This window comes from Suricata suricatta, chromosome 11 (genome assembly GCF_006229205.1).
Source record: "Suricata suricatta isolate VVHF042 chromosome 11, meerkat_22Aug2017_6uvM2_HiC, whole genome shotgun sequence".
NCBI lineage: Eukaryota > Metazoa > Chordata > Mammalia > Carnivora > Herpestidae > Suricata > Suricata suricatta.
Window position 1 is genome coordinate 27,823,386 of NC_043710.1, and position 27,205 is coordinate 27,850,590.

Below are 27,205 nucleotides of genomic sequence, written 5' to 3' on the forward strand. Positions count from 1 at the left end.
TGTAAGTTACTATCTCAGGGCACAAAATGTTAGCATGAAAAAGGCTGTATTCAAAGTCTAATAAAACAGGCAATTATAGGTGTTAACTCCTAAAAACTATAATGTAAAAAGGTTAGACAGGCTTACAGAAAAAAATCAACTGTATAGGGACAGATTTTAAAGTCATTGTATATTTTTAAAATTTTAGAGGCACATATTAAATAACTTTCTCTTTAGCACCTATAAACTAAAACAGTACTAAGACAGCTTTAACAAATAATTTTTATTTTAAACAGAGCAAGCATGTGGGTGAGCTGGGGAGGGGAAGAGGGAGACAGAGTCTTAAGCAGGCTCCATGCTCAGCCAGCAGCCCCACTCAGGGCTCAATCGTGCACCCCGGGATCATAACCTGAGCCAAATCAAGAGCTGGACGCTCAACTGACTGAGAGCAGCTCACATGCCCCTTACTTTCCTTTTTAAATTAAATTCTTATTTAAATTAAAATTTAAAATGTGAAATACAGGCTGAAATACAGGACTAGTTAATCTGGCTCTGGGAAATTTTAGGCCAAAGAGTAGATCTTTTAGGCAGAAAGAGGAGGTAAGAAGGTAATGATTTTTTAGGAAAGGAAGGAGTAAATAAAGATATGTAGCAACATCTCTGGAACTAGAATTACTGCTGTAGGCTGCAAAACCTCTGTAAGTCAAATTTGGACAAGTTTTGTTAAATGTAAACTTTACGCTCTACATCTTGTTTCTCCAGGCAGTCCCTGCTCCTGCCCCTCCCACCAAGTAGGCAGTTAAGGGGAAAGAAACTAAAGTAGTTATGTATAAATGTCTTTTTCCTCTCCATCATCAAGATAAAATGTCAAAGAATAAGGATTCTGGAAAATTAGGTAATTTGTACATGATGGCAAATGCACCAAAATGCATCAAACAACTGTGATGGCAAAACAGGTTAAATTAGGGACCATCAATGGGGCGCCTGGGTGGCTCAGTCTGTTAAACATCCGACTTCGGCTCAAGTCATGATATCATGGCTTGTGAGTTCGAGCCCAGCATTGGGCTCTGTGCTGACAGCTCGGAGCCTGAAGCCTGCTTTGGATTCCCTGTCTCCCTCTCTCTGCCCTTTCCCCAGATCACACTAGACATCTCTCAAAAATAAACAAACATTAAAAAAATTAAAAATTAAAAAAAAAATTAGGGACCATCAATGAATTTATCTCAAAATCAACTAAAGTTAAATTTGATTGCTTTCTCTGCATCTATTCTCCAAATTGCATGGATGACCTATTCATATTGGCCCTGTGAGCTAAATGACATCTCTTGGGGACTTACATACCAGACATTATAAGAAAAGCATATTTATGTACATTTTTATCCATTACCAGTTATTCTACAATAGCATTTTGCAACTAAATGGTGCTAAAAGTGAGGCCACAAAACTTCAATGACTTGCCTATGGTCTCTTGGAAGTCCTATGTGGATACTTTGTTCTCATGTTATTTCCTAAGAACACAGGCAATCAGGCTATGAGCACAGCATCACTGCAAGGATCAGAGGCTGAGATTACAGAGAACTGGGGGCTGACTGTAGAATTCTCAAGAGCCAAACAGACCCAGGAGGGAGGTTACATGTAAACAGTTAAGCTCATGTAAGAGTCATTACTCTGTAATGTCGCTTTGAAAACATTGTGCGTATGCCACCTTTTCCAGTCAAATTGTGAGATTTTAATGTAAGGCAGTACTCAAAGACCATCACAAAGATCTATGAACAAACAGTTTAATTTATAAGAGTGAGCATTTCTCACCAACTTAAATGTTCAACAGATTAAATTATAGAATATGGAATATAATGGAGCAGTGTTCCTTAGAGGAAAATGCTAAAAATGTTTTTAACACAGAAAAAGATGTATGATCCAGATTTGAAAAGTGGATATACACAGAAGAGAAACCAAAATATTTACCTCAAAATGTTTAATGGTACTTGGGAGTTTAGGTGATTTTAATGTAATCCTTAGCCTGTTCTTCATTTCTAAAATATGTAACTTTTTATCATAAGATTTTATCTGGAATCTGAGAAGACAATCAAAGATTTTTCTTCAGGAAATTAACTCAAATTTATTTTTGTTCAGCCACTGACAATGGTTTATGAGAAATGTTAAAGACTGAGGAAACAGCCCACGAGGGAAAAACCAAGATCTAAAATCCTATAGAATGATGAAATGAAGTTAAAAATAGAAAAAAGACTAGTAGCAAACAATACCAAAATGGTGTTGACTGATCTCACAGGATAGATTACTAGTAATTTTAGTTTCTTTATACTTTTTCCTCTATTTTCTAAACTTCCAATAATTATCAGAAAAAAAATCTTAAATAATTTTTAAACAGTATTTGAAGTATGACCCAATACAGTGCCTTGGAAACATGCCAACTTCCAAATACCTCACTGTTCTTCCCTGTTTGTCCAACAGTGTGCTCTGAAGCATGAGAGGAAACATGAAGTGAAAGCCAGTTTTTTACAAGGCAGTCTACCTGTTAGCATTTTTAATTTTCCCCTGGTTTTGAAAGAAGATGCAAAACACAGACGTTTGGGAAGGGGAGGGGAGTAGCAGACAAAACAGATTTTTATCTGTAATTGTTTTAAGTATCTTTTCTTTCAGTTTTAAGCTTAAGACCTTTTCGAAAAGGTTCATGGTATTGCTGGACTCTATTAGGGATCTTGAGGGGAGACCTAAGCCTCCAGATTCACATTTTATTGTTTTTTCGTGCCAAATTAAGGTAGTTGTTGAAAATTAGCCAAGAAAAATGATGGCTTTATCACACACTCATAATTCAGAGCCTTAACTCTTGTTGATGACTTTAAAAAATGAGTAATTTCAATGGTAAGTAAAACAGGTTTGGTCTTTGCTAGGTGAAACTAAAGCCTCTGAAATCAACTCTGCCACAAAGCCATTTTCAGGCAATCAAGATTAAAGACACCACCAATGTGGCTGCATCATCTACTGGTGAAAAGGACTGGCAGAGCCTGGTAACAAATCAAATTAACGAAATTGAAAAGTTCCTAAGCTTAGAAAATGACGACCAACCTAAGAAAAGAAAAACAGAAGAGATGTTGGAAAAAACGACAGAGTAAAAGGATGTTGATAAATGCTTTCAGTGAACAGACTTAATTGAAATATCAATCATATGGTTTTGACTAGAAAAAATGTCACATACACCCCAAGCTTTATGATTATACTCACTTTTCCAGTTTCTTTTGATGTGATGAAATTGTATCGTTTTTGCAAATGCTCCACCTAAGGCAGCTAAGGCCGCTCGTCGGCACCCAGCCGCCCTTACTGCGCCCCCCCCCGCACGTCCTTCTGTGAAAGAGCTCTTGTTGCACCTTCAACCCCCTTCCTTGCAGAACACAAGTTAACGTATTACACAAGATAGATGGGGCCCTTTGTAACTTACTACTTTGTATCCTCTGAAATTTGTGACTTTTTACATTTCTTTTAAGACAATAAATGTCCAGACTGTAGTCAAATTGAAGTTATGTTTTACTATGATTTGGATTTTTTCCAAAAAGAACAAAATTTTCTATATAGCATAAAAATTCATGTATCAGAAAGACTCAAAAGGCTGTTTTTCACTTTGTTCAAGTTTTGTTTCCAGGCATTAAGTGTGTCATACAGTTGTTGCCACTGCTGTTTTCCAAATGTCCGATGTGTACTATGACTAAAAATTGAAAAATTAAAAACAAAGTTGTTAGTCAACCTTTTATCCTTCTGGCATTCTTTTATAATACTACACACTTGTTTCTAGCTAAAAACAAGGTTAAATATAATAAAAGACATAAGCTTCTAATTCACTTACAATTCTAAATTATTTAAAAAAAAAATCTTTAACTATATTGATCCTAAATGTTCTATTTTCCTGAACTACATAAACCAGACACAAAAGTCATTAGTATTCTAGCCAATGCTGAGCCATTAAATGAAATGTGCTGGAAAATAGGACTCTTTCATTAAATAAGCTAATCACATTCAGCCTGAACTTTAATAAAATTATGATAAATAGCAACAATTTAACTACAGTCAACTGACAGGAACACCATCTTCGTTCTCTAAATATTTAAGTGAAAGAATCAGAACAAACTAAATTGTTCTACAAAATGCTGCAGTCTTAAGTGTCTTACCTGACAACTACTTTCCTCTGGGTCTGATCAATTTTGCAGTAGACCATTTTAGTTCTTACCGCTGAAAAAAGATGTTTTACAAGATTATGTTATATGGAAAATTCCCAAGAAAGACAGCTAAGATCTAAAACTAAGTAAGCCACAATAAAACTTTACAATTTTCAAACATTATTTTACAAACTGGCTTTTTGAATCTAATAACAAATATAGCAATATGATGGAACCAAGAGAAAGGTCATGCATTTTGTCCTCTGGTTGCTGGGCAGGTAAATCTACACTGAATATCACATAGTTTTTATTACCAATTCTAAGTGTTCTCCCCTACAATCACACAAGGGGGGGGGAGACCTAATTTCCTAATATTACTTCTTTATAGGACCATTTGAGACTGAGAGCATTACAAAGAAACCATGTCAACACTTCTATATATTTTATTATTCCTGACCGTACAATTCCCCTTTCAAATTTAAAAAGCCCAGAAAGACATTTCTGAGTAACAATTAAATCACTTCATAATGTAATTATTTCTGGCCAATTGTAAAAAACTGATAATGATCAATATTTATAGATCATTTACTATATGCCAGGCACAAGTGCTTTGCCTCCATTCGTTCATTTAATTCTCACCACCAAAGCGTAACTCCTACTTTCCTGTTTACAGAGAAAGACGTGGGCCTCAAACCCAGGTCTGATACTAAAATCTAGGCTCTTCACCACTGTGGGATACTGAGTAAAAGCCCTTATTCTGTATGATTTCAAGGGATAGAACACCAAAAACCACATAGCACATCCAGTATTTCCACCCTACTACAAATATAGTCTGCAATTGTACTAAACATAAACATCTGCTGTAAGAGAATCTAGCTTTGTTAGCATATGATTTCGTTTCAAGATACAAAATCTTCTATTCCACAAGGTATAAGTTTCAGGAAAAAAATGAAAATGTTCTAACTGCCTTACCATCAATAACAAATGCTTCAACATCATCCGCTCCAATCTGAAGTTCTTGCTGCATTGTGTCAAAAGAAATTTCTTTATTTTCCACTGCCATTCCCATAAAAGTAAGCAGTCTCATTTTTGCCATATTCTGTTCATGTAATAGTCCTGAATAACACAGTGGTAAAGCCACACTAGTTAAAGATCTGAACAATTACAACTCTTGTGCCAAACTCTTACGGAAGTCACTGTCTGGCACTCACAGAGGAATTTGGACAAAGCTGCTTATATTTGCAAACCATAAACTGACTCCATAAATAAACTGTGGAATACTACAATTATTTTTCTAGAACTACTTTACTACTTCTTTACTACTACAGTGCCACAGGTGATAGGTTCAAAGAGAAGGCTGTAGGGGCACCTGTGTGGCTCAGTCAGTTAAGCGTCCGACTTAGCCAGGTCATTATCTTATGGCTCTTGAGTTTGAGCCCCGTATCAGGTTCTGTGCTGAAAGCTCAGAGCCTGGAGTCCGCTTCAGATTCTGTCTCCCCCTCTCTTTCTGCCCCGCCCCTGCTCATGCTCTGTCTCTCTCTCTCTCAGGAATAAAACAAACAAACAAACAAAAGAATGGGGTATAAAATGGTATTTTTTAAGCCCCTAAAGTTCTGCACATTTTACATGTTTTATAGTTATACATTTTAGGAGATAAAATATATGAAGTTCATTTCTTAAGAACATTTTTACTTACTTAAACTTATTTTTACTCTTTGTTCTCCATTTAAAACCAGAAATCCTTATCTACTTTTTGTCAATATTACCAGTAAACATGAAGCCTTAAAATATTTTCATATACATTCAGTTATTAAAACATTCCATTTCCCTTCAGGTCACTTTGGATTTAGTATTTAAGTCAAAACTGCAAAAGTGTGTTTACATTTAACAATTACAGGCTACACTGGTTAGTACTAGATAAAATGGAACGGTACCATTAACAGGGATACCTGAAGCAGAAAACTGTACATATAATTCAAATTCTGCCTTATAATTTCTAGTGAAACCTCCGGTTACAATTATTCAGATCACAAACAATGGTTACACCCAAAAGGAAACTTAACAAATTACTAGTCCTGATGCTTTCACTTTTAAAAACAAAGTCTGAAGAGCAAAGAGATCAAATGACTCACGTATAGTCAAAGTGACTGTACTAGGCCTAAAAACTACATTCGCTTATAAAATAAGCAATAATATAAATATTTACAAATCCTGGATATTCCAATTATTATCTGTTTCTAAGTGGAAGAAGCTGAATTATAACACAATGTCATTTATCTGATTTGATGCTAACTTATTAATTATATAAAACAAGCTTCTAAAATTAATCTAAAACTATACATTCCTTTTCTCTAAAATTTCTAATGTAAACTGAGCAAATGATCATGTACCCTCTAATAATTAAGAGCCTCAAATTTCTACTGTTAAAAAAGTTCTAAGCACTCCATAATAAACTTGAAATTTATAACATATATTAGCAGAAGACAAGGGAAGCCCATTAATATAGGACATAATCGTCTGTTAATTAGCTGTAATTATGATGCAGGCTTTCTATTTGGCACAGATTCAACAAAAACATGATCATCATAACTCAAATGAATGAGGTATCCAAATAAGTATTGCTAAATGAATTTAATGGAAATCTACAAGCATCAAAAAATCAATTAGTGCACATTAACCCTAATTAACAAATGCAAATTAGATGCTGATTAACTTTCTGAAGCAAGAAGGTAGCAACTGTACAACACCAGATTACATGTAGACATGTTAGGGCAATTCAGTTGACACAAGATAATGCTTACTGTTGGCCCAAGTTGTCAGTGTTAATAAAACAAAGAGTTTTTGATAAACTGATGCCACCTGTAGAATCCAGACATTCGTAACCAGTTGAATTAAATGTTAGTAATACATGTAAAACCAGCCAAAAGTACACACATTTAATAAGAAGTTTTGCCTAAAACATCATTTACAAATTTCTAATAAAAGATTGCTAATTTGCATACATGTTCAAGAAACTACAGGCAAAACAGGAAATCTATATCACAAAGAACTACTAAATTTTCAAATACAAGAAAATTCTTTAATATTCCCAATTCTCTGGGCACATACAGTTCTCTTAGTATGATAAAATGATACACTCCTAAAGTTTTTAAAATATAATATAAATACAGATATTTAAAAAACTCTTTTCTGCTACCCTCTATGTAGTTACAAGCTTGCCATAAATTTCAAAACTTTACCAGATAAATGAGGATTTCTAGAGTGAATTATGTAAAACCATTATCTGTCTTAACATGTGGAAACTGGCATTGAAAAACATTTCAAATTGATGGTTAAAGTCAATACTTTAAAACAAAGACCCAAACTTCAAGCCATTAGAACTCCTGTTCTCAAAATCAAAACTACTAAGCCAGTGAAGTATGAGTTAAAGACTTGTAGAAAGCTGTGCTTTCTTTCATGAAACTAGAACATTACCTTCAAAGAGGAAGTCAGTGTTCAGTGTCATATTTCAATTTTAAAGTTATAAAAAATCTAATTTTATGGAAACATTTATTCATTACTAATATGTCAAAACCTTAATGCAGTAATAAAAAAATGTGCATCATTGAGCAATTTCTGCATTGTCACTGACCCCTGTCTTAAAATGCTGCAATATAGAAAACGTAATTTTAATGCATGCAATAGCTTATGAACCAGTGCTCCTTTGAAACAGTCAATTACACATCAATGGGGGAGTGTCAAAGTGTTAATTACTACTCCTTTTTCCTTGGTGCGTAAATAAAGAGGTTGCTGACATTAACATTCCATCACATAGCTTCATGCCACAAAACAAATTAACTGGGACAGAATGTGGTTTTCTGGGTCTAGTGCACCTGGCAAAGCATTCTACACAAACACACTTGCATCTACTTTATCTTGGTGTATTTCAAACGCCTTATTATGTTCGGAATAATTCAATCTTCCCCAATTCCAATGACTGCACAAAAATGTACAAGTGATAGGAATTAATGATTACCAAACTGAGGACTAATAATATAATCAAAATAAATTATAAATGTATTCTTCATCTATATCCCAAGCCAGGAAGCTAACAATTCAATATTAACATGGAAACTATAACCAACCTCTAAGGTATTTTGATTATTGCCTAGTAGAAAAACAAAGTATTTAGTTTCATAGTTGACTTCACTCTCAAAAACTGGTTGTTTTAGAACAATTCAAATCTGTTCAACTACAGATTTTATTTTTATCTTTGAATTTTAGTATGTTAAAATCATGCTCCAAGAAGAAATAAAATACTGAATGTATATAGAATTTGTTCAATGAGGGTAAGATTCAGTTCAATTTAGCAAACACTAAGCTCTGATGCTCTAGAAAGAAAACTCAAAGATTAAAATCATAAAGCTAAGACTATGCTGTCTTAAACAAACTGTAGTTTAAGAAGGTTTCTCCCATTATGTAACTCCATTTCCAATTCCATCTACAGCTTCACTTAGATCTGCCTAACAATACCATACACTTTTAAAATTTGTTAATGGGGGGGGGGGTGCACCAAGCATAAAAAATATATTAGAAGGGAAGAAAAACATTTGTTTCAATTATGTAACTGTGGCTTCTTTTTTAAAAAGTCTCCAAAATGTAAGGAATAAAAGTTCTTTTACAAATAATTGGATTTTAAATAATAAAGTAGCTTTAGTCATCAAATTTTGTCAGCTATTAAAATGAGTACTTCTAAAAGTCATCATTATGATCAAACTAATGGTGACCCTTGAAGCTGTTTTTCTGCTCCAGCCCCATCCACGATTCAAAAACACATATGCCAATGGAACTATTTCTATCCAAATTTCCTCTAAGCACCTGCTTCTTGTTAGAACTTTACCTCAAAGCAACCAGGTCTGGTAGATCTAGAAAAAAGACCTAACATCCAACATGTTCTTATGAAGAGAAAAAAAGGCCCAGGTTTTCTGACTCCTAGTTAGTTTCATGTTCCACCATAAATGCTACCCCTTACACCTTGGTTTCTGATTCCCAATTCATTCTGAGTAATCTTTTAAACTGTCCACCTAGGTTTGCTGCTATTCTAACAAAGATCAATGGTTAGGGTAATCTACACAAAAGGCCACAGTCACATCTGCTGGATCTCACAGTTCAAGAATAGCATGTTCCCATTTTTCTTTGTACCCCTCCCAGTAATAAACTCTAAAACTTACCAAGTGAATCAATGAAGTCTTTATTATTCTGATAAAACTTGACATATGATGCCAACTTAGCACTCACAAAAATGGTTAAAAGCTACAGATAGAAAATAAAGAAAAACTATTAAATACAGAATCAAGATTTATACTCAAGGTATCTTTAAGATACTATCAGCAATAAAGCTCTATGCTCTTGTAGTGCAGAAATAGCAATCTATTTGATAAAATTACCATCTAAACCATTTGCTTTCACTAAGACTCACTTATTTCAAAGAATCAGTAAATTCAGTGAGCTCTAAGTGATCTACCCTGTAATAAAGGCATGGTACAAATGGAAACTAATCCAAAATGTATGTATTTATACATCCACTTGAAAATGTATATTATTATACTTCTAATTGTTCATGTGTTTTTAAATACCAGATTTATCTTCACAACTGGGACTAGCTGACACTACATACAAAAAGAAATTTGTACTATTTGTTCATAATGGCCAGCCAAGTAAGGAGATGAAGGAAAGGGAGAAAAGAATAGATACATTCAGTGATTGGGGAAAAAAAGGCTGGTCCTAAATGTCATTCTGTTCCTGATAGAACATGAAAAAACAATTGTCTTTCCAGATCTAACAGGCATGCTCATGAATACAAGGAAAAAGAGCTCTGCTTCAGTATGTTACATTTGGAAAAGAGAACATTTTCCATATAAAAGATAAAGTACTTACATCATGAATAAGCTCGCCTTCCAGAAATTTGACTGGTTTTAAAGTGAGAAGATGGTCAAAAAGAAATGCATTTGGATCTTTCAATGCTCGCACAATACACCTTAATTACAAAAGAAGAATACAATCTCAGTCCTGAGATTCAGGAACTTTTCACCAACCTTTCACACTGCAGAAGATATTTAATTCCATAAAATATCCAAAAGTTCAATATATACACAGCATAAAAAAAGTTACAGGACTGGGATTAAAACCAGCCAATCTGTTTACCAGGTATAACTGTTTTAACAAAATGAAACAATAAAGTAATTGTAGACAAAAATGTAGCTGGAGAGAAAGCATGACCAAAGTAATCAAAGAATAAGTAAAACAGCAGTGCCATCTTACCATGTGCCAGACACTGAGTCAAGTGCGTCACATGCATTACCTCACTTGATCCTCACAACACCCCTGAGAGGCAGTATTGTCATGCCCATTTTATCAATGATGAAACAGGCTCAGAAAGAACTCATGCAATAAGTACTAATTAAGTGGTGTGGTATTTGAAGGCAGGCAATCTGTACCTCACAGAGATTTCTTCCACAAACTACACTTTCTAGCAGCACCTATCACATATAGGTCCCTGTGAAGCCACACCTTATAAAGAAGTTATTTCCATTTTCTAGATATAAGAAACTGATTCTATTATTATTGCTACTAAGTAGACCTAGGATTGTTTGAAGCCCTTATTCTCATTAGCAATGGGCTAACTTTTAACAAACCACCAACTTCTCCTCATTTATATACCTTCTCAATCCAAGATTAAATTCTACTTCTAGGGTTGGGGTTATCACACTCATACCAGCAATACCCTAAATAGAAAACACCATGTGGCTATTCCACATGCAACCTTGGTTATTCCAATAACAAGCCTTGAATTCTGGTCTCTCGAGTGGAATCACCGCAGAGCACACACTATCAAATGACCCTGGATCACTGAGAGACGCGAACACGATTTCTGCTGTACGAGAAACCTGGCTGCTCAACCTCCAAGTGCAGGCGGCACCCAGGAGCACGAGAACGTGTTCATTACCTGTGGGCATCAACTCGAGCCTGGGAAGCGTTGTCCTCCGTGTAACTTCCTAGTAATTCCACCATGACTTTCGAAGCAGCATCACTAAAAAGAAATACTGCTTTAGGAACTTCAGAATATCCATTCACTCAAAAATTTACTGCATGCCAAGTACTATGCTGATGATACAATGGTGCCCTAGAGACATGGTCCCTCTCTACGGGAAAAATCATGGAACTTTCCTTCTAGTAGAAAAAGACCAAAATCTAAGGAAAAATTGCAACTAAGTGCCATGATGATAACCACAAAACAAACAAACACAGTAACAGATATGCAAAGAATTAAGAAAAAGGAATCCAAGTATATCACTAAAGAAAGCCAACAAACCATGAAAGAGAAAGAGAAGAGAAAATCTATAGAAATAACCACAGAGTAACAAACTGGAAATAAATACACATCCATCAATAATTACTCTGAATGTAAATGGACTAAATATGCCAATCAAAAGACACAAGGTGACACAGTGTATTAAAAAAAAAAAAAACAACAGGACCCATCTACATGCTGCCTATAAGAGACTCATTTCTGCAAGGGGATGGAAATACCTTTAACATGCAAATGGATGTCAAGAAAAAGCCAAGGTAGCATCAGACAAAACAGACTTTACAAACAAAACTGTAACAAGAGACAAAGGATACGACATAATCATAAATGGGACACTCCAACAAGAGCATATAATAATCGTAAATATTTATGCACCCAACATAGGCACAACCAAATACAGAAACCAATAACAAACACAAAAGAGACAATTGATAGTAATACAATAATAGTAGGGGACTTCAATACTGCTCTTATATCGAGAGACAGATCATCCAAAGAGAACCACTAGGAAACAGTGGCTTTAACTAGACCAGATTTAACAGACATATTCAGAACATTCCATCCTGAAACAGAATTCACATTCTTTTCCAGTGCACACACAACATTCTCCAGAATAGATCACAAAACAAGTATCAACAAATTTTTAAAAAAATCGAAGTCACACCATGCATTTTTTTCTGAACACTGTGAAACTAGAAATCAACCATAAGAAAAAAATCTGGGAAGAGCAGAAATACATGGAGCCTAATAACATGCAACTCAACAATGAATCAGTCAACCAAGAAACCAAAGAAATAAAAAATTACATGGAAACAACTGAAAATGAAAACACAACAGTCCAAAATCTGTGGGATGCAGCAAAAATGGTTCTAAGAGAGAAGTTCATAGTAATACAGACCTACCTCAAGAAGGAAAACAAATCTCAAATAAGCAAGCTAATATTTACACCTAAAGGAGCTAGAAAAAGAACAAAACCCAAACCCAGCAAAAGGAAAGAATACAGATCAGAGAAGAAATGAAAGATATAAGGGCAACTGGTGGGCTTAGTTGGTTAAGCATCCAACTCTTGATTTTGGCTCAGGTCATGATCTCACAGTTCAGGAATTCGAGCCCCACATCGGGCTCTGCACAGACAGCAGGGAGGCTGCTTGGGATTCTCTCTCTCCCTTTCTCTGCCCCTCCACTACTTGCTCTCTCTCAAAATAAATAAATAAACTTAAAAAAACGGTGGGGTTCCGGAACTAAAAAAATAAAAAAATAAAAAAAAATCAATGAAACCACGAGTCAGTTCTCAGTTAAAGATAAACAGAATATTAAACCTCTATGCAAGACCCATTAAAAAAAAAAAGAGAGAGAGGGGATCCAAACAAACAAAATCACTAAGTGGAGAAATAACAATCAACACCACAGAAAAAAACTTTAACAGAATATTATAAAAACCTATATGCCAACAAACTGGGTAACTCTGAAGAAATGGGTAAATTCCTAGAAACATATAACCTACTAAACTAAAACATGAAGAAACAAACAGACCGATTACCAGAAATGAAACTGAACCAGTAATTTTAAAACTCACAAAAAAACCCCAAAATATCCAGGACCAGAAGGCTTCATGGGTGATTTCTACTGAATATTTAAAGAAATATTAATACCTATTCTTCTCAAACTATTCCAAAAAATAGAAAAGGAAAATTTCCAAATTCATTCTATGAGGCTTGATACCAAAACTACATAAAGGCATCGCATCGCATCACACACACACACACACACACACACACACGAAAGAGAACTACAGGCCAATATCGCTCATGAATATAGATGCAAAAATCCTCAACAAAGTAGTAGCTAACCGAATCCAATATATTTTAAAAAATCATACTCTGGGGGCGCCTGGGTGGCTCAGTCAGTTAAGTGTCTGACTTTTGATTTCAGCTCAGGTCATAATCTATCTCACAGTTGTGAGATTGAACACCACAGTCGGGCTCTAAGCTGATAGTGGGGACCCTGCCTGAGATGCTCTTTCCTCTCTCTGCCCCTCCTCTGGTCACGTGTGCATGCATACTCATGCTCTCTCTCGCTCTCTCTCAAAGTAAGTAAACTAAAAAAAAAAAAAAATCATACTCCGTGATCAAGTGGGATTTATTCCAGAAATGCAAGGGTGGTTCATATTTGCCAATGTGATACACCACATCAATAAGAGAAAGGAGAAGGACCATATGATCATTTCAACAGATGCAGAAAAAGTATGTCAAAAAAATACAACATCCATTAACGATGAAAACCCTCTGCAAAGTAGATCTAGAGGGAACTCCACATAAACAAAGCCTTATATGAAAACTCACAGCCAACATCATACTCAAACTGAGAGATTTTCCCCTAAGTCCAGGAACAAGACAAGGATGTCCATCCTCAGCACTTTTATTCAACACAGTACTAGAAGTCCTAGTCAGTTAATTAGACAACATAAAAATAAAGGGATCCAAGATGGTAAAGAAGAAATAAAACTCTCATTTGCAGATGACAGATACCCTATTAGAAAACACAAAAGTTGAATGAAAAATATGTATTCTGAAAACTATAAAACACTGACAAAGAAATTCAAGATGATGCAAAGATATGTAAAGACATTACATTGCTCCTGGGCTGGACGAACAAACACTGTTAATATATCTTTACTACCCCAACCAAGGTCCACATTTAATGTAATCCCTATCAAAATACTAACAGCATTTTTTACTGACTAGAACAATTCTAAAATTTGTATGCAACCACAAAAAACCTTGAGTAGCCAATGCAATCTTTAAAATGAAAAAACGAGGTATCACAATTCCAGATTTTAAGTTATATTACAAGGTGGTTAAAAATTAAAACAGTATGGCATTGGGGGGAAAATGATAAAAAAAAAAAAATACCAAAACTGTATGTTACTGGCATAGACACATATATCAATGAAACAGAAAACTCACAAATAAACCCACAATTATATGGTCAATTAATCTTCAACAAAAAAGTAAAGAATATCCAGTGGGGGAAAAGACAATCTCTTCAACAAATGATGATGGGAAAACTGGACAACAACATACAAAAGAATGAAACTGGATCACTTTCTTAAAACCATACACAAAAATAAACTCAAACTGGATTAAAATGCAATGTGAGACCTGTACCGTAAGAATCCTACAGGAGACCACAGGAAGCAATTTCGCTGAGACTGACTGTAGGAACATTTTTAAACGTATGTCTCCTGAGGCAAGAGAAATAAAAGCAAAAACAAACTATTGGGACTACATCCAAAGTAAAAAGCTTCTGCACAGCAAAGGAAACAATCAACAAAACAAAAAGACAGACTACGGAATGGGAGAAGATACTTGCAAATGACACATCTTTTAAACGGTTAGCATCCAAAATATATAAAGAGCTGATACAACTCAACAACCCACCAAAAAATAATCCAATTTAAAAAAATGGGTAAAAAGCTTACTCCAAGGACATACAGATGGCAACCAACACAAGAAAAGATGCTCAGTATCACTCATCATCAGGGAAATGCAAATCAAAACTACAATGAAATGTTACCTCACACCCATCAGAATGGCTAAAATAAAAAACTCAAAAAACAAGTGTTGGCAAGGATGTGGAGAAAAAGGAACCCTCGTGCACTGTTGATGGGAATGCAAACTTGTGCAGCCACTGTGGAAAACAGTATGTTCCTCAAAAGGTAAAAAAGAGAACTACCTACCCTATGATCTAGCAATCGTACTACTGGCTATTTACCCAAAGAATACAAAAACACTAATTCAAAGGGACACATGCACCCATATATTTATAGCAGCATTATTTACAGCAACCAAACTACTGAAGCAGCCCAAGTGCTCATCAACAGATGAATGGATAAAGAAGATCTATATTGGGGCACCTGGGTGGCTCATTCAGTTACGTGTCCGACTTCAGCTCAGGTCATGATCTCACGGTGTGTGAGTTCAAGCCTCTCGTCAGGCTCTGTGCTGACACCTCAGAGCCTGGAGCCTGCTTCAGATTCTGTGCCTCCCTCTCTCTGTGCCCCATCCCCATTCATACTTTCTCTAAAAAAATAAACATTAAAAGAAGATAAGTAGATAGATAGATAACTGGGTATGATAATAATAATATATATACACAATTCCACTGTGTAGAAAAACAAACCAAGAAAAAGACTCTTAACTACAGATAAACTTATGATTACCAGAGGGGAGGTGGGTGGAAGGATGAGTGAAAATAGGGGATGAGGATTAAAGAGCACACTTAACACGATGAAAAAAATAAAGTGATTAAAAAAAAAACCACCCAAGTGCCATGAGGAAAATAAATGGCGATGTAAAAGTAACAACACAGCAGAGACAGGAAAGTACACAGGGAGGTCTCTCTGAAGGAAGGATACAGAAGCTGAAATCTAAAGGATATAAAACAATTGGCCATGAAAAGTGTTGGAGGTGGAAGATTAGGTAACCTTCCAGGCAAAGGGAAGACCAAGAACAGTACAAAGTCCCTTGGTGGAAAATAAGTTTTGTGCCCTAAAAACCATCAGAACAGCACAGCTGAAGTAGAGCCAACACCATATATTTAAGTAACTTCACTAAAAATACCCTTTCAATTAAATCATCCTTAAAACTGAATTCAAGTTTAACTGCAGTGAAAAGCACAAAATACATTCATTCAATGTGAAGTCTTAGAAAATGTTTATCTTCACCCTTGATTTCTTCCTTTAAACTAGTGAATTTTCAGTTATAAAAGCTTAGCTAATTGGGAAAAATCATTTTTTTCTCTTGTTTTCTAAAAACACTTCCCCTTCACACAACTGGATTCAACTTGAGTACAGTCAGCAGGAGCTGTATCATTTATTTCTAAAAGTTAAATGGTATTTTAAAACTACCCACAAAAAAAAACTTCCCACAAACCCTAAGGTTTACTAAGTCATACAAATGTAAATATAAAAGTACTCAAGTGAAAAAGAACTGCAGGATTCAAAGAAAATTTTGAAGAAAAATGATGTTTTACTCATTGTTAATTATTTTGTGACACTCTAGAAGCACATGTGCCTTTCATTTGCCAGTTGTAGCAGCCACGGTATACTTCAATCTAATGTATCTTACCAGCTTAAGAAATCTAAGTTCACAAACATCAGATAAAATAATCCATTTAAAGCGCACAGTATCTGACATATAGTAAGGATTCAAGAAAACGTTATTCGATTTGCACTTATCACCAATATAAATAAAAGGGCAAGGTGAATCTCAGAATTCTAATTCAGAAGCAGGAAAAAAATCATATTTTATGTGTAAAATTATATTTATGTGTAAAATTTAAACCAGCAGTGTGACAGAAACTTCATGCTTCAATAAAATGGTCATCCTCTTGTACTTCCTTAGGGTGGGTAGCATTTAACCATCCAGAGCCCATAATGTGCCAAACGCCCTGGGAATACACAATGGTTGACAAGTAAGGTTCCTAGCCTTCACTGAGCATCAACCTCACAAATCTTTCAAAAAAGGGCGTTACGTGCCATGATAACAGTAGAGAGTGCTGTAGAAGAAAGGCACCCAACCAAAGCATGACAGTAGTATTTTAGACAGGAACAAAGGGGAGTACAGGTCTTCTAGACTAAGGGCAGGCAAACGTTCTGTGAAAGGCCAGACTGTAAATGTAAATATTTTAGGCTTTGTAGGCCATATGGTCTTTGCTGCAACTACTCAAGTCTTGGCAAAAGCAGCCGTAGACAGTATGTAAATGAGTAAGAATGGCTGCGTTAAAATTTTACAGCCACTAGAATTTGAATTTCTTACAATGTTTGTTTGTCATGAAATATTATTATCCCTTTGGTTTTCTTCCTTAACCATTTTCAAACTGTAAAAACCATTTTTAGTTTGTGGACCATAAAAAAAGGGGCCAGCCCCTGGTCCAGACTGGGGAAGAGGAGGGTGCTTCTGCAGCTGACACAGGTTCTCTAGGTCTTGGGTGTGATAACCAAGAGGAAGGCTGTGTGTTGGGAGGAAATGCAAGGAGAGAATATCCGTATCAACAAAGTATTTGTTTGTCAATGCACCATAAAAAAAACGGCATGATTATCAACATATCCACCAAGTCCAAGCTATATCAGTAGATTGAAGCCCATGTCAGAAAGGTTTTATATGCCTATGAATTGATACTGTATCCTGAAGAAAAATGTGCTGGGAGGTATGTTTCACAAAATCATGGTTATAGACAGGAGAAAATAAAAAGATTATACTTCAAAATGTCTCACTTACGGTATGCCTGGGTGGCTCAGTCGGTTCAGCATCCGACTTCGGCTCAGGTCATCATCTCATGGTTCATGGGTTCGAGCCCCACATCGGGCTCTGTGCTGACAGCTCAGAGCCTGGAGCCTGCTTCTGATTCTGTGTCTCCCTCTCTCCCTCTGCCCCTCCCCACTCATGCTCTGTCTCTATCTCAAAAATAAATAAAACATTTAAAAAAATTTTAAAAAAGTCTCAGGAACATAAAGAATGATTTATAAAGAGAAAATGAAAAATTCATTTTGGTCATGTGGGGTCTGAGGCAACTATAGGCCACGCCTGAGTGGAAGTAGGCAGACATAGCTAGAAAGCAGCTGAACATAAAGATCCAAAGCACAGAAGAGAAGCCTGGGTTAATGACATGCATATTCATTCAGATGACAAAAGCCGTGGGAAAGATGAGACGACCTAACAGAGAGAGTGAGAAGAGTCCTAGGACAAATCTTGAGTAATACTAGCATTTAAAGGAGCAGAGAAAGAATAATTTACATAGGTGTCTGAGAAAAACAAGGAGAGGTTTCACCTAAGCCAAGAGGATTTTCTAGGAGGGAAGGGGAACCACAGTCACATGGCGCTGAGAGGTCAAGGAAAACATGGACTGTAGAGTGAGCACTGGATTACGTCTGTTTTTAGAAATGAAGGAACTGGGGCATCTGGGTGGCTCAGCCAGTTAGGGATCTGACTCTTGACTTCAGCTCAGGTCATGATCTCACAGCTCATGAGATCCAGCTGCCAGCATAGAGCCTGCATGGCATTCTCTTTCTCCTTGCCCCTTCCACACTAGAGCTCTCTCAAAATGAATAAACAAAAACAAAACAAAGAAATCTTTAAGCTTTAAAAACAAAACAAAAAACGATATGTAGAAACCAACACCCAAATACTGGAAACTAATTTCTGTAACATTAGAAATTGGGGAGAAACCCAGGGATTTTAGATTTACAAGAGCACGTACTCTAATACCATAAACCACCACTTCACATGGTCTTACATCTCTGCCTTCTTGTAGCCACTGCTTTTGCAACATATTTCAGAAATAATTATTCATTCAAGAAATACAGAAGGCCTACCATGTGTCAGACACCATCTGAATAATGAACAAAGTCCATGCCCTCATTAAACTTACATTCTTGCAAGGACAGCTAATAAACATTAAAATACAGTAACTCTGTTGGCTCTGGAGCTGGCTTTGCTTTTATTCTGAATGGATCTCTCTCTTTTTTTAAATTTATTTATTTAGAGAGAGACAGTATGAGCAGGGGAGGGGGCAGAGACAGAATCCCAAGCAGCTCCACACTGTCAATGCAGGGTCCGATGCAGGGCTCAAACCTACAAACCATGAGATCATGATCTGAGTCAAGACAAAAGCCATGCAGGCGGCCTCACTGGAAGGTTCAGAGAGGAAACATATCTGATTTTCCCTATTAATGTTTGTTTATTTTTGAGAGGAGAGGGGAGGGAGGGCCAGAGAGAGAGGGAAATATAGAATCCAGAGCAGGCTCCAGGCTCCGTGCTGTCAGCACACAGTCCGATACGGGGCCTGAAACCACTGACTGTGAGATCATGACCTGAGACAAAGCTGACACTTAACTGACTGAGCCACTCAGGCACCATTCTGATCTTCCATATTAAACAAAACTTTCTGGGGGCACCTGGGTGGCTCAGTCAGTGAAGTGTCTGACTCTTAGTCTTGACTCAGGTCATGATCTCGCGGTTTGAGTTTGAGCCCTGCATCAAGCTGTGTGCTGACAGCATGGCACCTAGAGCCTGCTTCCGATTCTGTGTGTGTGTGTCTCTCTCTGGTCCTCCCCCACCTGCACTCTGTATGTCTCCCTCAAAAATAAATAAACGTTTAAAAAAAATTTTTTTTAAACAAAACTTTCTGGCAGCTGTACTAAGAACAGGTCACAGGGGGACAAGACCCCAAACAGAGACCATTTGAGAGGCTACTTCAATAAGCTAAGAAATAATGGTACCTTGGACCATAAGATAACAATGGAAATAGTGAGAAGTGGGTCTGACTTTAGATTTATCAGGGCTAACAGGATTTGATATTGGATTAGATATGGAGCATAAGACAAAAAGAGGAATCATGAAGAAATCCTGGCTTTGGGTTTTGAGCAACCGGAAGTATAGAAATGTCATTTCCTGAGTTGGAGAAAGTAAAAGAACAGATTTAGAAGGAAAAATCAATGGCTCACTTTTGCAGATGTTGTTTGAGCGGTCTTTTGAGTATCTAAATGGAGATGTTAAACAGGAATAGATATCTGGAATTCAAAGAAGAAATACAGGAGATAAACATGTGAAAATCACGTGTATACAGACAGTATTTAAAGGCATGTAGGGGTGCCTGGGTGCCTCAGTTGGTTAAGTGTCCAGCTCTTGATTTCAGCTCAGGTCATGATCTCACAGTCTGTGGGACTGAGCCCTGCATCGAGCTCTACGCTGAAGGCACAAAGCCTGCTTGGGATTCTCTCCCCCATCCCCACCCCCCAGGATAAATAAACTTTAAGAAAATAATAAAAAATAAAGGCAGGCAACTGAATGAGGGCACTAAGGCCGCTTTCAACCAGGTGCCCTCCAGAGCATTTGCAAGTGCGTGGGAGCTGTTGCAGCTGTTCTAATGACTAGGAGACCCCACTGGCATTTTAGTAGATGAGGTCAGGGTTGTGAAGTGCCTTGCACTAAACGTTAACAACCTAGCAATTATTAAAAAAACTGTCTCACTCAAAATGCATTTGGTGCTCAGCCTCCCCCATAATCTTAGCAAAAACCAGAAACAATATGCACAGGGAATGAAAGTAACTGAGAAGGAAAAATCCCAGGAATAGGCTATCCTAACGTTTAGAGACGAAAGAACCCACACACAAGTTGTGAATGAAGAGAAGAATCAAGAGGGAGAAGCCCCTTGTAGATAAACGTAGAATCACTACGTTGTACACCTGAAATTAACATACGGTATGTCAACTACACTTCAGTAAAGAGGGAAGAGGAAGAAGGAAGAAGGCTTCAAAAACCAACTGAAGAAAATGTTCAAAAGGAAAGAGTGATCATCTCTGACAAATGCTGCAGGTATTTTCTAGTAAGTTAACATTGCGACGCGTCTGGTCGAGTGTAGAGGAGTACTGATGTCCTATTTCAATTTCTCTGAAAATTAAATTTGGAATTCCTTAGAACCTTAGTCACTTCCCTTCTGCATGTAACAGACTAAAAACCTTCTAAACAGCAATTAGAGAAATCATCCAGTGAATAGTCATCATCTCTGATAAGCACTAGACATCCAGAGGGAAACCGTAACACTCATCATTTTAAATTACTCTACCAGAAAAAAGACTAACTTGTTAAAGGTGAGCTTGAAAAATGAAAAGGAGAGAAGAATAATATCCAACTTTTAATGAGTGCAGTCTCAGTAAGAACTTTAGGTATATATTATCTTTTCAGCAACCCCATGAGAGGTGAGGACTACTATTATTTCCACTATGAAACTGGAAATTGATGTATAGAGATGTTAAGTAATTTATTTAGGGTCATACAAGTAGGAAAGCTGAGATTTGAATCTTATTAGTCTGGCTCCACAGCCCATACATTTGAATTGTGAATGAAAATAAGGATTCTTTCTCTAACAGCCTTTAATGCTCTCCATTTAAAACCATCTTTGTTATTAACTATTTACTCTTAATGCTTTACTGACTACAAAATTAAAATCCTGCCATAAGTCTGAGACTACATAATAGACAGTAGCCACTGATCAGAATGAAACAGGCTATTAATGGAAGATCCCATTTTTCTTTTATGGTAATACATTCCAACTTGCACAACAAAAATTTCCTCCTATACTGTTAAAGTAGTCTACAAAAAGTTTACATTACTTAATGTAAGAGAAACCTTGCTTACCCTAATATATTAAATATCCAGCACTAAAAGCCAGTACAAAAATTGTGCGATAAAACCAAAGGAAAGGCTATTTACTTTTTCAAAAAGTATTTAACCACTATGTGAAAAGGGAAATTGAAGAGCTAGGTCAAAAAGGTAAGATTATCTTTCAGCATTAGTTCTGAAAACTGAGCCAAACCTATCATTTGGTATGCATCCCAAAACTTTGGGCATGAAGTTAGCCAAGCTGGATTACAAGCCTTAGAAACCCAAGACCTTGCAGAAGCCAAATAGGTACTCATTTAGTAGAGTCTATTGCAAAATCTGGTATCGGGGGCACTGTTTACAAAAGAGACTTCGTAGAAACTTTGATAAACCCTCACTATCATTAAGCAAAAGTGGGAGCACTACCTCATACTAAGACATCAAAGTATCATTAAATACCTTAGTCTAAAGTTATAAACAGCTTTCATATGAACAGTTGTACCATTTTTTGAAACAAAAGTTTTGTTTCTTAAAAAGTTGAAAGATGTGAATAACTTTTAAACTTTGCAATTATATTTAACTTAGTAGATGAAATTTCCAGAAATACATTTACAGCAACTCTGTGGAGAATAAAACAGAGCAAAATCACCCTACTTGTTTTTAAAAGCAGCCTCAACTGCTGTATCGCCTGTGAAGTTTTAAGTTAGTACACTAATTGTGAATACCTTTTCTTACAATCCACAAGTGCCTCATAAAGGAGCCTTAAAAGCGTGTGTTTTTTTTCAGTGGTGAGGTTCCAATCAGAAATCCATTTTCTAACCTACAAGATTGACAAAAGTAGAAAATTTAGTGACATAGCTGAACATACTTTCACCATTTAAAAGATAACTTTAGAACATACATATTTGCTATTTACTTAAGCTATAATATAAACCTATACTTCTTATATGCAGAACAAATACTCCACATAATAACTCACCTGATCCAGTTCAGTTGGAATATACTGGATGGCCCCACAAGATGCTGCCACTTTAATGAGGCTGCAATATACTGTATATCTTACAGGAGTATTCTTATCCATCCCATGGAAGAGGTTGCTTAGTCTGGTTAACAAACAAATAATAAAAGAGTGCTTGAGATCAGCAATTATGATGATTATGTTGAGCTTATTTGCTCTCAGAACAAATCTAAGACAGATACCATTAACACTTCATATTACAAAGAGGGAAATGGGGCACAGAAGGCTAAATGACTTGTCCAAGGTCACACTAATAAGACCCACAGCTGACAGTCAAGTTCCAGAATTCTCGCTTTTAACCATTAAATGAGAGCAACATAAAAAGAGCCCCTTGACAAACCAAGCCTCTTTCAGTTCTTAACTTACAACTGTAGTCTCAGAGATGGGCGTTCCCCTTCCCGAAATTTGACCAACTTTTCACATAGGCTTTCAATCAGAGCTTCTTGCTTGTCCGGTTCCAGGATCAACAGGAGGGATACCACACTGTTCATCACACTTTCAACATCTACACATGTATGGATAACACAATAGCAATGCTATCATATGTAATGTGTATAATAAATATGTATTTCCAGTGTTTTAATACACTAAAGACCATTAAACATAAGACACTTTAGGAAGATGTGATCTGGCTACTGTAAAGCACTTCAGTAGTGTGCATTATGCTAAAAATATATTATATATGAATTCAAATGAAACCAATTCTGTTATATAGCTAACACTAAGAAAGCAATCTGTACATTTTACTAAAGAAAAAAAATTATTTTCTAAGATTCGGCTTTTAACCAGAAGACTGATTTACATATCTAATATATGGCTTTAATTTTTACTGACAAAATATTCAGTAATTTAGAAGTTATTGGTTAGGTCTTAGCCTATAACGCTTTTGTAACTGAAGAAAATTTTTACATATAAACAGAAAATTACTTTAAAAACAAAAGTTGTCAACTTCCTGGCTGCGTCATTGATTTTTGAGTGTAAGATATTAACTATATAGCAAGTTTAATCTCAAACCTTAACTGAAGATCACAAGAGTCCCAACTTTCACATTTCCCCACTTATGTCAATAAATAGGGAACCAGCCAAGTAATTAAATATCTTTTATATTACGTGAAATTATATCCCATTTGCTATTAAATTTTTTTAATGTTTTATTTATTTCTGAGAGAGAGAAAACAAGCGAGGGAGGGGCAGAGAGGGTGACCCAGAATCTGAAGCAGGCTCCAGGCTCTGAGCTGTCAGCACAGAGCCCAACGTGGGCTCAAAACTCATGAACCCTGAGATCATGACCTGAGCCAAAGCTGGATGCTTAACTGACTGAGCCACCCAGGTGCCCTTGTCCCATCTGATATTAATATAAACCTATGAAAAAGAAAGAAGAGCTTCATTTGTCTTCAGTTCATCCTGAAATTATCGGTACTGAGTGTATGTACCTAGCATTCAAAAAATATGACATGTAAAAAAGATGTTTTGTCAAAATAGCTTACTTCGTAAGTATAAACTGAACATATAAGCAAAAATTAAAAACATTCGGGCTTAACAGTTCTACAACAAATACAATTATGAGAAATTTTTAAGTAGATCCTTTATGATTAATAAGAAACATGACAAAAAATTAAAAACAAACCTTTATCATCTTCTTTCAGACATACATCACAAGCCTCAATAATCTGAGCTAAATCTACATGAAGTCCACCTTCTGAGTTCTCTTCTGAAATTTCAGCTCCTTTAGATTTTAGATAAGCTCGAAGCTCAGCAGCCTGTTGAATTAAATAAAATTGATAAACATCTATAAAGCCGACAATGCCAAAATTCAAAATCCCAAACCATTCTTTTTCGGAGGGGGGGGATGTAAATACCATACTTATCGACTTTAAGTCATTATGTTGAAGTGCCTCTCCCCCACCTTAGGCCCCATGACAACCCCACAAGTGTCACAGGTTTTCCTCGATAAAACCAAGTGTCTACACAAACCCACTATGGCTCACATGGATCACCTTCAGAATTCCTCTACCACCTATATGCTAACTTCCAGTAAATAGCAAAAACTTCATTTTTGAGGAGCTTTTTCTGAGGAGGGCTGTATGTGGATGAGAATTAATCTGACCTGATAAATTCAACTTGTTTTAAAGAAGTGCAATTTTATTGCTTCATAATATAGCTATTTTAAAAAGCTAGACATTTGCCATTACCTTGGCAAGAAAGTAATCATTTGTCAATAAAATGTCTGAGAACCTATCTGAGACAAGCATTTTGGGAGACACAAAGATAAAAAGATGATGCCTTTGAATGTTGTCTTGAATATATTTTTCAAACTGGATCTACTACATAACGAATCTTTTAGAATACGAAATACATATCTGGATCAGACTGCACCTCCGGACCTAAAAAACCTAACTATGGTACTGCATTCAGGTATTCAGACGTTTTCTACTCTAATGCATACATATAATATTTACTAAGTTGTTCTTTTCAGGCCTTGGTATTTATGGCAGCCAAACATGAATGCAGATGGTATTTAAAGTAATAAAATGAAAAACTGAAACAGGGAGATGAAAGAATACCATTAGAAAATGCATAGGTATCACATCTCCTAAACCCACAAACATGCTTGGCTACATAAGAAAAGTACATTTGATCTGTAGATCTGACAGTGCTATCCTTTCCGATAACAACATAGTAACTTCACCTGTGAGCTGCCCAAGGGAGCACTGAGAATTGATAGTATAAACAAGATTTCATGAAACAAATATCGCTATATCAAAGAGCAGAAAAATACCACTGGGGAACATGTTTTTCTATGAAGGAAACATAACCACCCCCCAAAAAACAACCCCACAAAAAAGCATTTGTTCAGCTTCTTTGTAGATACAAAGCAAACTTTTTCTAAGAACCATTCAATCAACGGTTTATTGGTTTTTTTTTAATGTTTTATTTAGTTTTGATAGAGAGAGAGAGCATGAGACAGAGAGGGGCAGAGAGAGAGGAGACACAGAATCCTAAGCAGGCTCCAGGCTCTAAGCTGTCAGCACAGAGCCCGACCAGGCTCGAACCCACGGACAAGAGATCATGACCTGAGCTGAAGTCGGAGGTTTAACCGACTGAGCCACCCAGGCGCCCCAACGGTTTACTGTTTTTATATGTCATGCCCCCTGGCTCCGAGTGGCTGTAGGGAGGTTTAAGTAAAAGACAAAATTCTGAACTCCATCTCTGAACTCTAATCAAACACAGAATTTGAAGTTAAATATCTGAAGCAATCACTTTATCTACCTGAAAAGAATGGCTTGTCTCAAGCTGATGTAATACAAGAGTAGCATAATCTAAGTAAAACTGAAATGTGGCCAATGACAAGAACTTCCTGGGCTACAAATTCCTTCCTATGTTAAAATCAAGTACTTTCTGTGGGTATCTAATAGCCAATTTGTTAACATTACTCCATTAATATCTATATAAGCTTTATTTTCTTGGTCTTCCACATTTTCTTTTCTAAGTGCTCAACTCCTTCCTAGCCTTTTCTCCTCTCCCCCTTTCTTTGCTCCTCAGGGGTGAGAATGTGCACTTTTACCATAGGGGGGAAGATCCCATCTGTAATTCCACGAGATTATTTTAGGGCAGTAACGGCGTTTCCTTCTATGGAAACCAAATTTCCACCCAAGTGGAGTAGCAAAAAATACAAAACACTTGCGACTTCACAGAACACGATTTTCAGTTCTACAAAATTAACTTAAGAGAAAGTCCATTTCATGTTTATTTTAACTGCCGTCAATTAAAGTTTAACTTTTGTTATGGGGGGGGGGAAATGACAAGTATTAAGCCATGCATACAAAAGACCAAGCCCGAAATATAAAATATTAAAATATTAGGATGGTTCACCAGATGCGGGAGCGAAACTGACGTTCTATTTTCAAGTTTCAAACTCTCATTCCTGCACAAGAAACAATAGGATATATGGCCTGTGTTTAAAATAGGGTCACCTCTGCCTCTGTGACCGCATAATAAAGCCATTTTCACCTTTAGTACAAAATTATTTTACCCCAGACTGCTTACGCTTTCTAAAGATTCGCCACCTCCCACTCCGGATGTGGCTGCACTTGGGAGGCGGAAGCAGACACCATTCCCAGTCAGTCAAAAAGTAGTGTCGTCAGAAGTGACTCGGTTTGGAGGAGTCCCGACGCCAACCAGGAACTGGCTGTAAAGTCTCGGGCCAAACGCTGGAGCCGACAGCCGGCGTGCGAATGCAAATCCAGGCCAGAAATTAGCGCCTTGCGTGTGGCAGTGAGGCGCGGCTCTCAGCTCCTGAGCCGGCTCCGCGGGGCGGCGTTTCACCCGCCTGGTCCTGGCTCAGCCCCGACTCAGCCCCTCACACCCTCGAGGACTCCCCCAACCCCACCCCAGCGACGGTCGCGGCCCGGGAGCACACCTGATCTTCTTCGCTGATGTCAATGAAGGCCGGGACGCTCATGGTGAAGGCCCAGGCACCGCGATGGCTCCGCTCGCAGAACCACGCCGACCGGAAAAGGGAGCCGAG

The 27,205-nt window shown here is 36.8% G+C and overlaps 2 protein-coding genes across 2 annotated transcripts in view; one reads left to right on the forward strand and one right to left on the reverse strand.

The window, feature by feature from the left end:
• The window catches only part of CCDC73 (coiled-coil domain containing 73), a 109,651-nt gene extending 105,908 nt beyond the window's left edge, over nucleotides 1-3,743 (forward strand). Inside the window, exon 19 of the mRNA XM_029915551.1 lies at nucleotides 2,892-3,743. Within this exon, the coding sequence (XP_029771411.1) occupies nucleotides 2,892-3,113 (222 nt within the window). The 3' untranslated portion in view covers nucleotides 3,114-3,743. The remainder of the gene's footprint in view (nucleotides 1-2,891) is intronic.
• Nucleotides 3,505-27,205, reverse strand: EIF3M (eukaryotic translation initiation factor 3 subunit M). The gene is made up of 11 exons (XM_029956332.1): nucleotides 27,098-27,205; nucleotides 24,305-24,437; nucleotides 23,044-23,182; nucleotides 22,639-22,762; nucleotides 22,385-22,479; nucleotides 11,134-11,217; nucleotides 10,065-10,164; nucleotides 9,359-9,440; nucleotides 5,121-5,264; nucleotides 4,161-4,221; nucleotides 3,505-3,700 (listed from the first exon to the last, which is right to left on the reverse strand). Exons 1-11 carry the CDS (start codon nucleotides 27,137-27,139, stop codon nucleotides 3,580-3,582), a joined length of 1,125 nt encoding a protein of 374 aa, XP_029812192.1. The 5' UTR covers nucleotides 27,140-27,205; the 3' UTR covers nucleotides 3,505-3,579.

What these genes read in the sequence shown, in the direction of transcription:
- EIF3M (XM_029956332.1), bottom strand. Translation starts at nt 27,139, where the DNA reads ATGAGCGTCCCGGCCTTCATTGACATCAGCGAAGAAGATCAG. An exon ending in CCATCTCTGAGACTACAGTT is followed by an intron (nt 22,763 to 23,043) that starts GTAAGTTAAGAA and finishes TTTGTTAACCAG; the next exon opens with ACTAAGCAACCTCTTCCATG. An exon ending in TTCCAACTGAACTGGATCAG is followed by an intron (nt 22,480 to 22,638) that starts GTGAGTTATTAT and finishes TCAATCTTGTAG; the next exon opens with GTTAGAAAATGGATTTCTGA.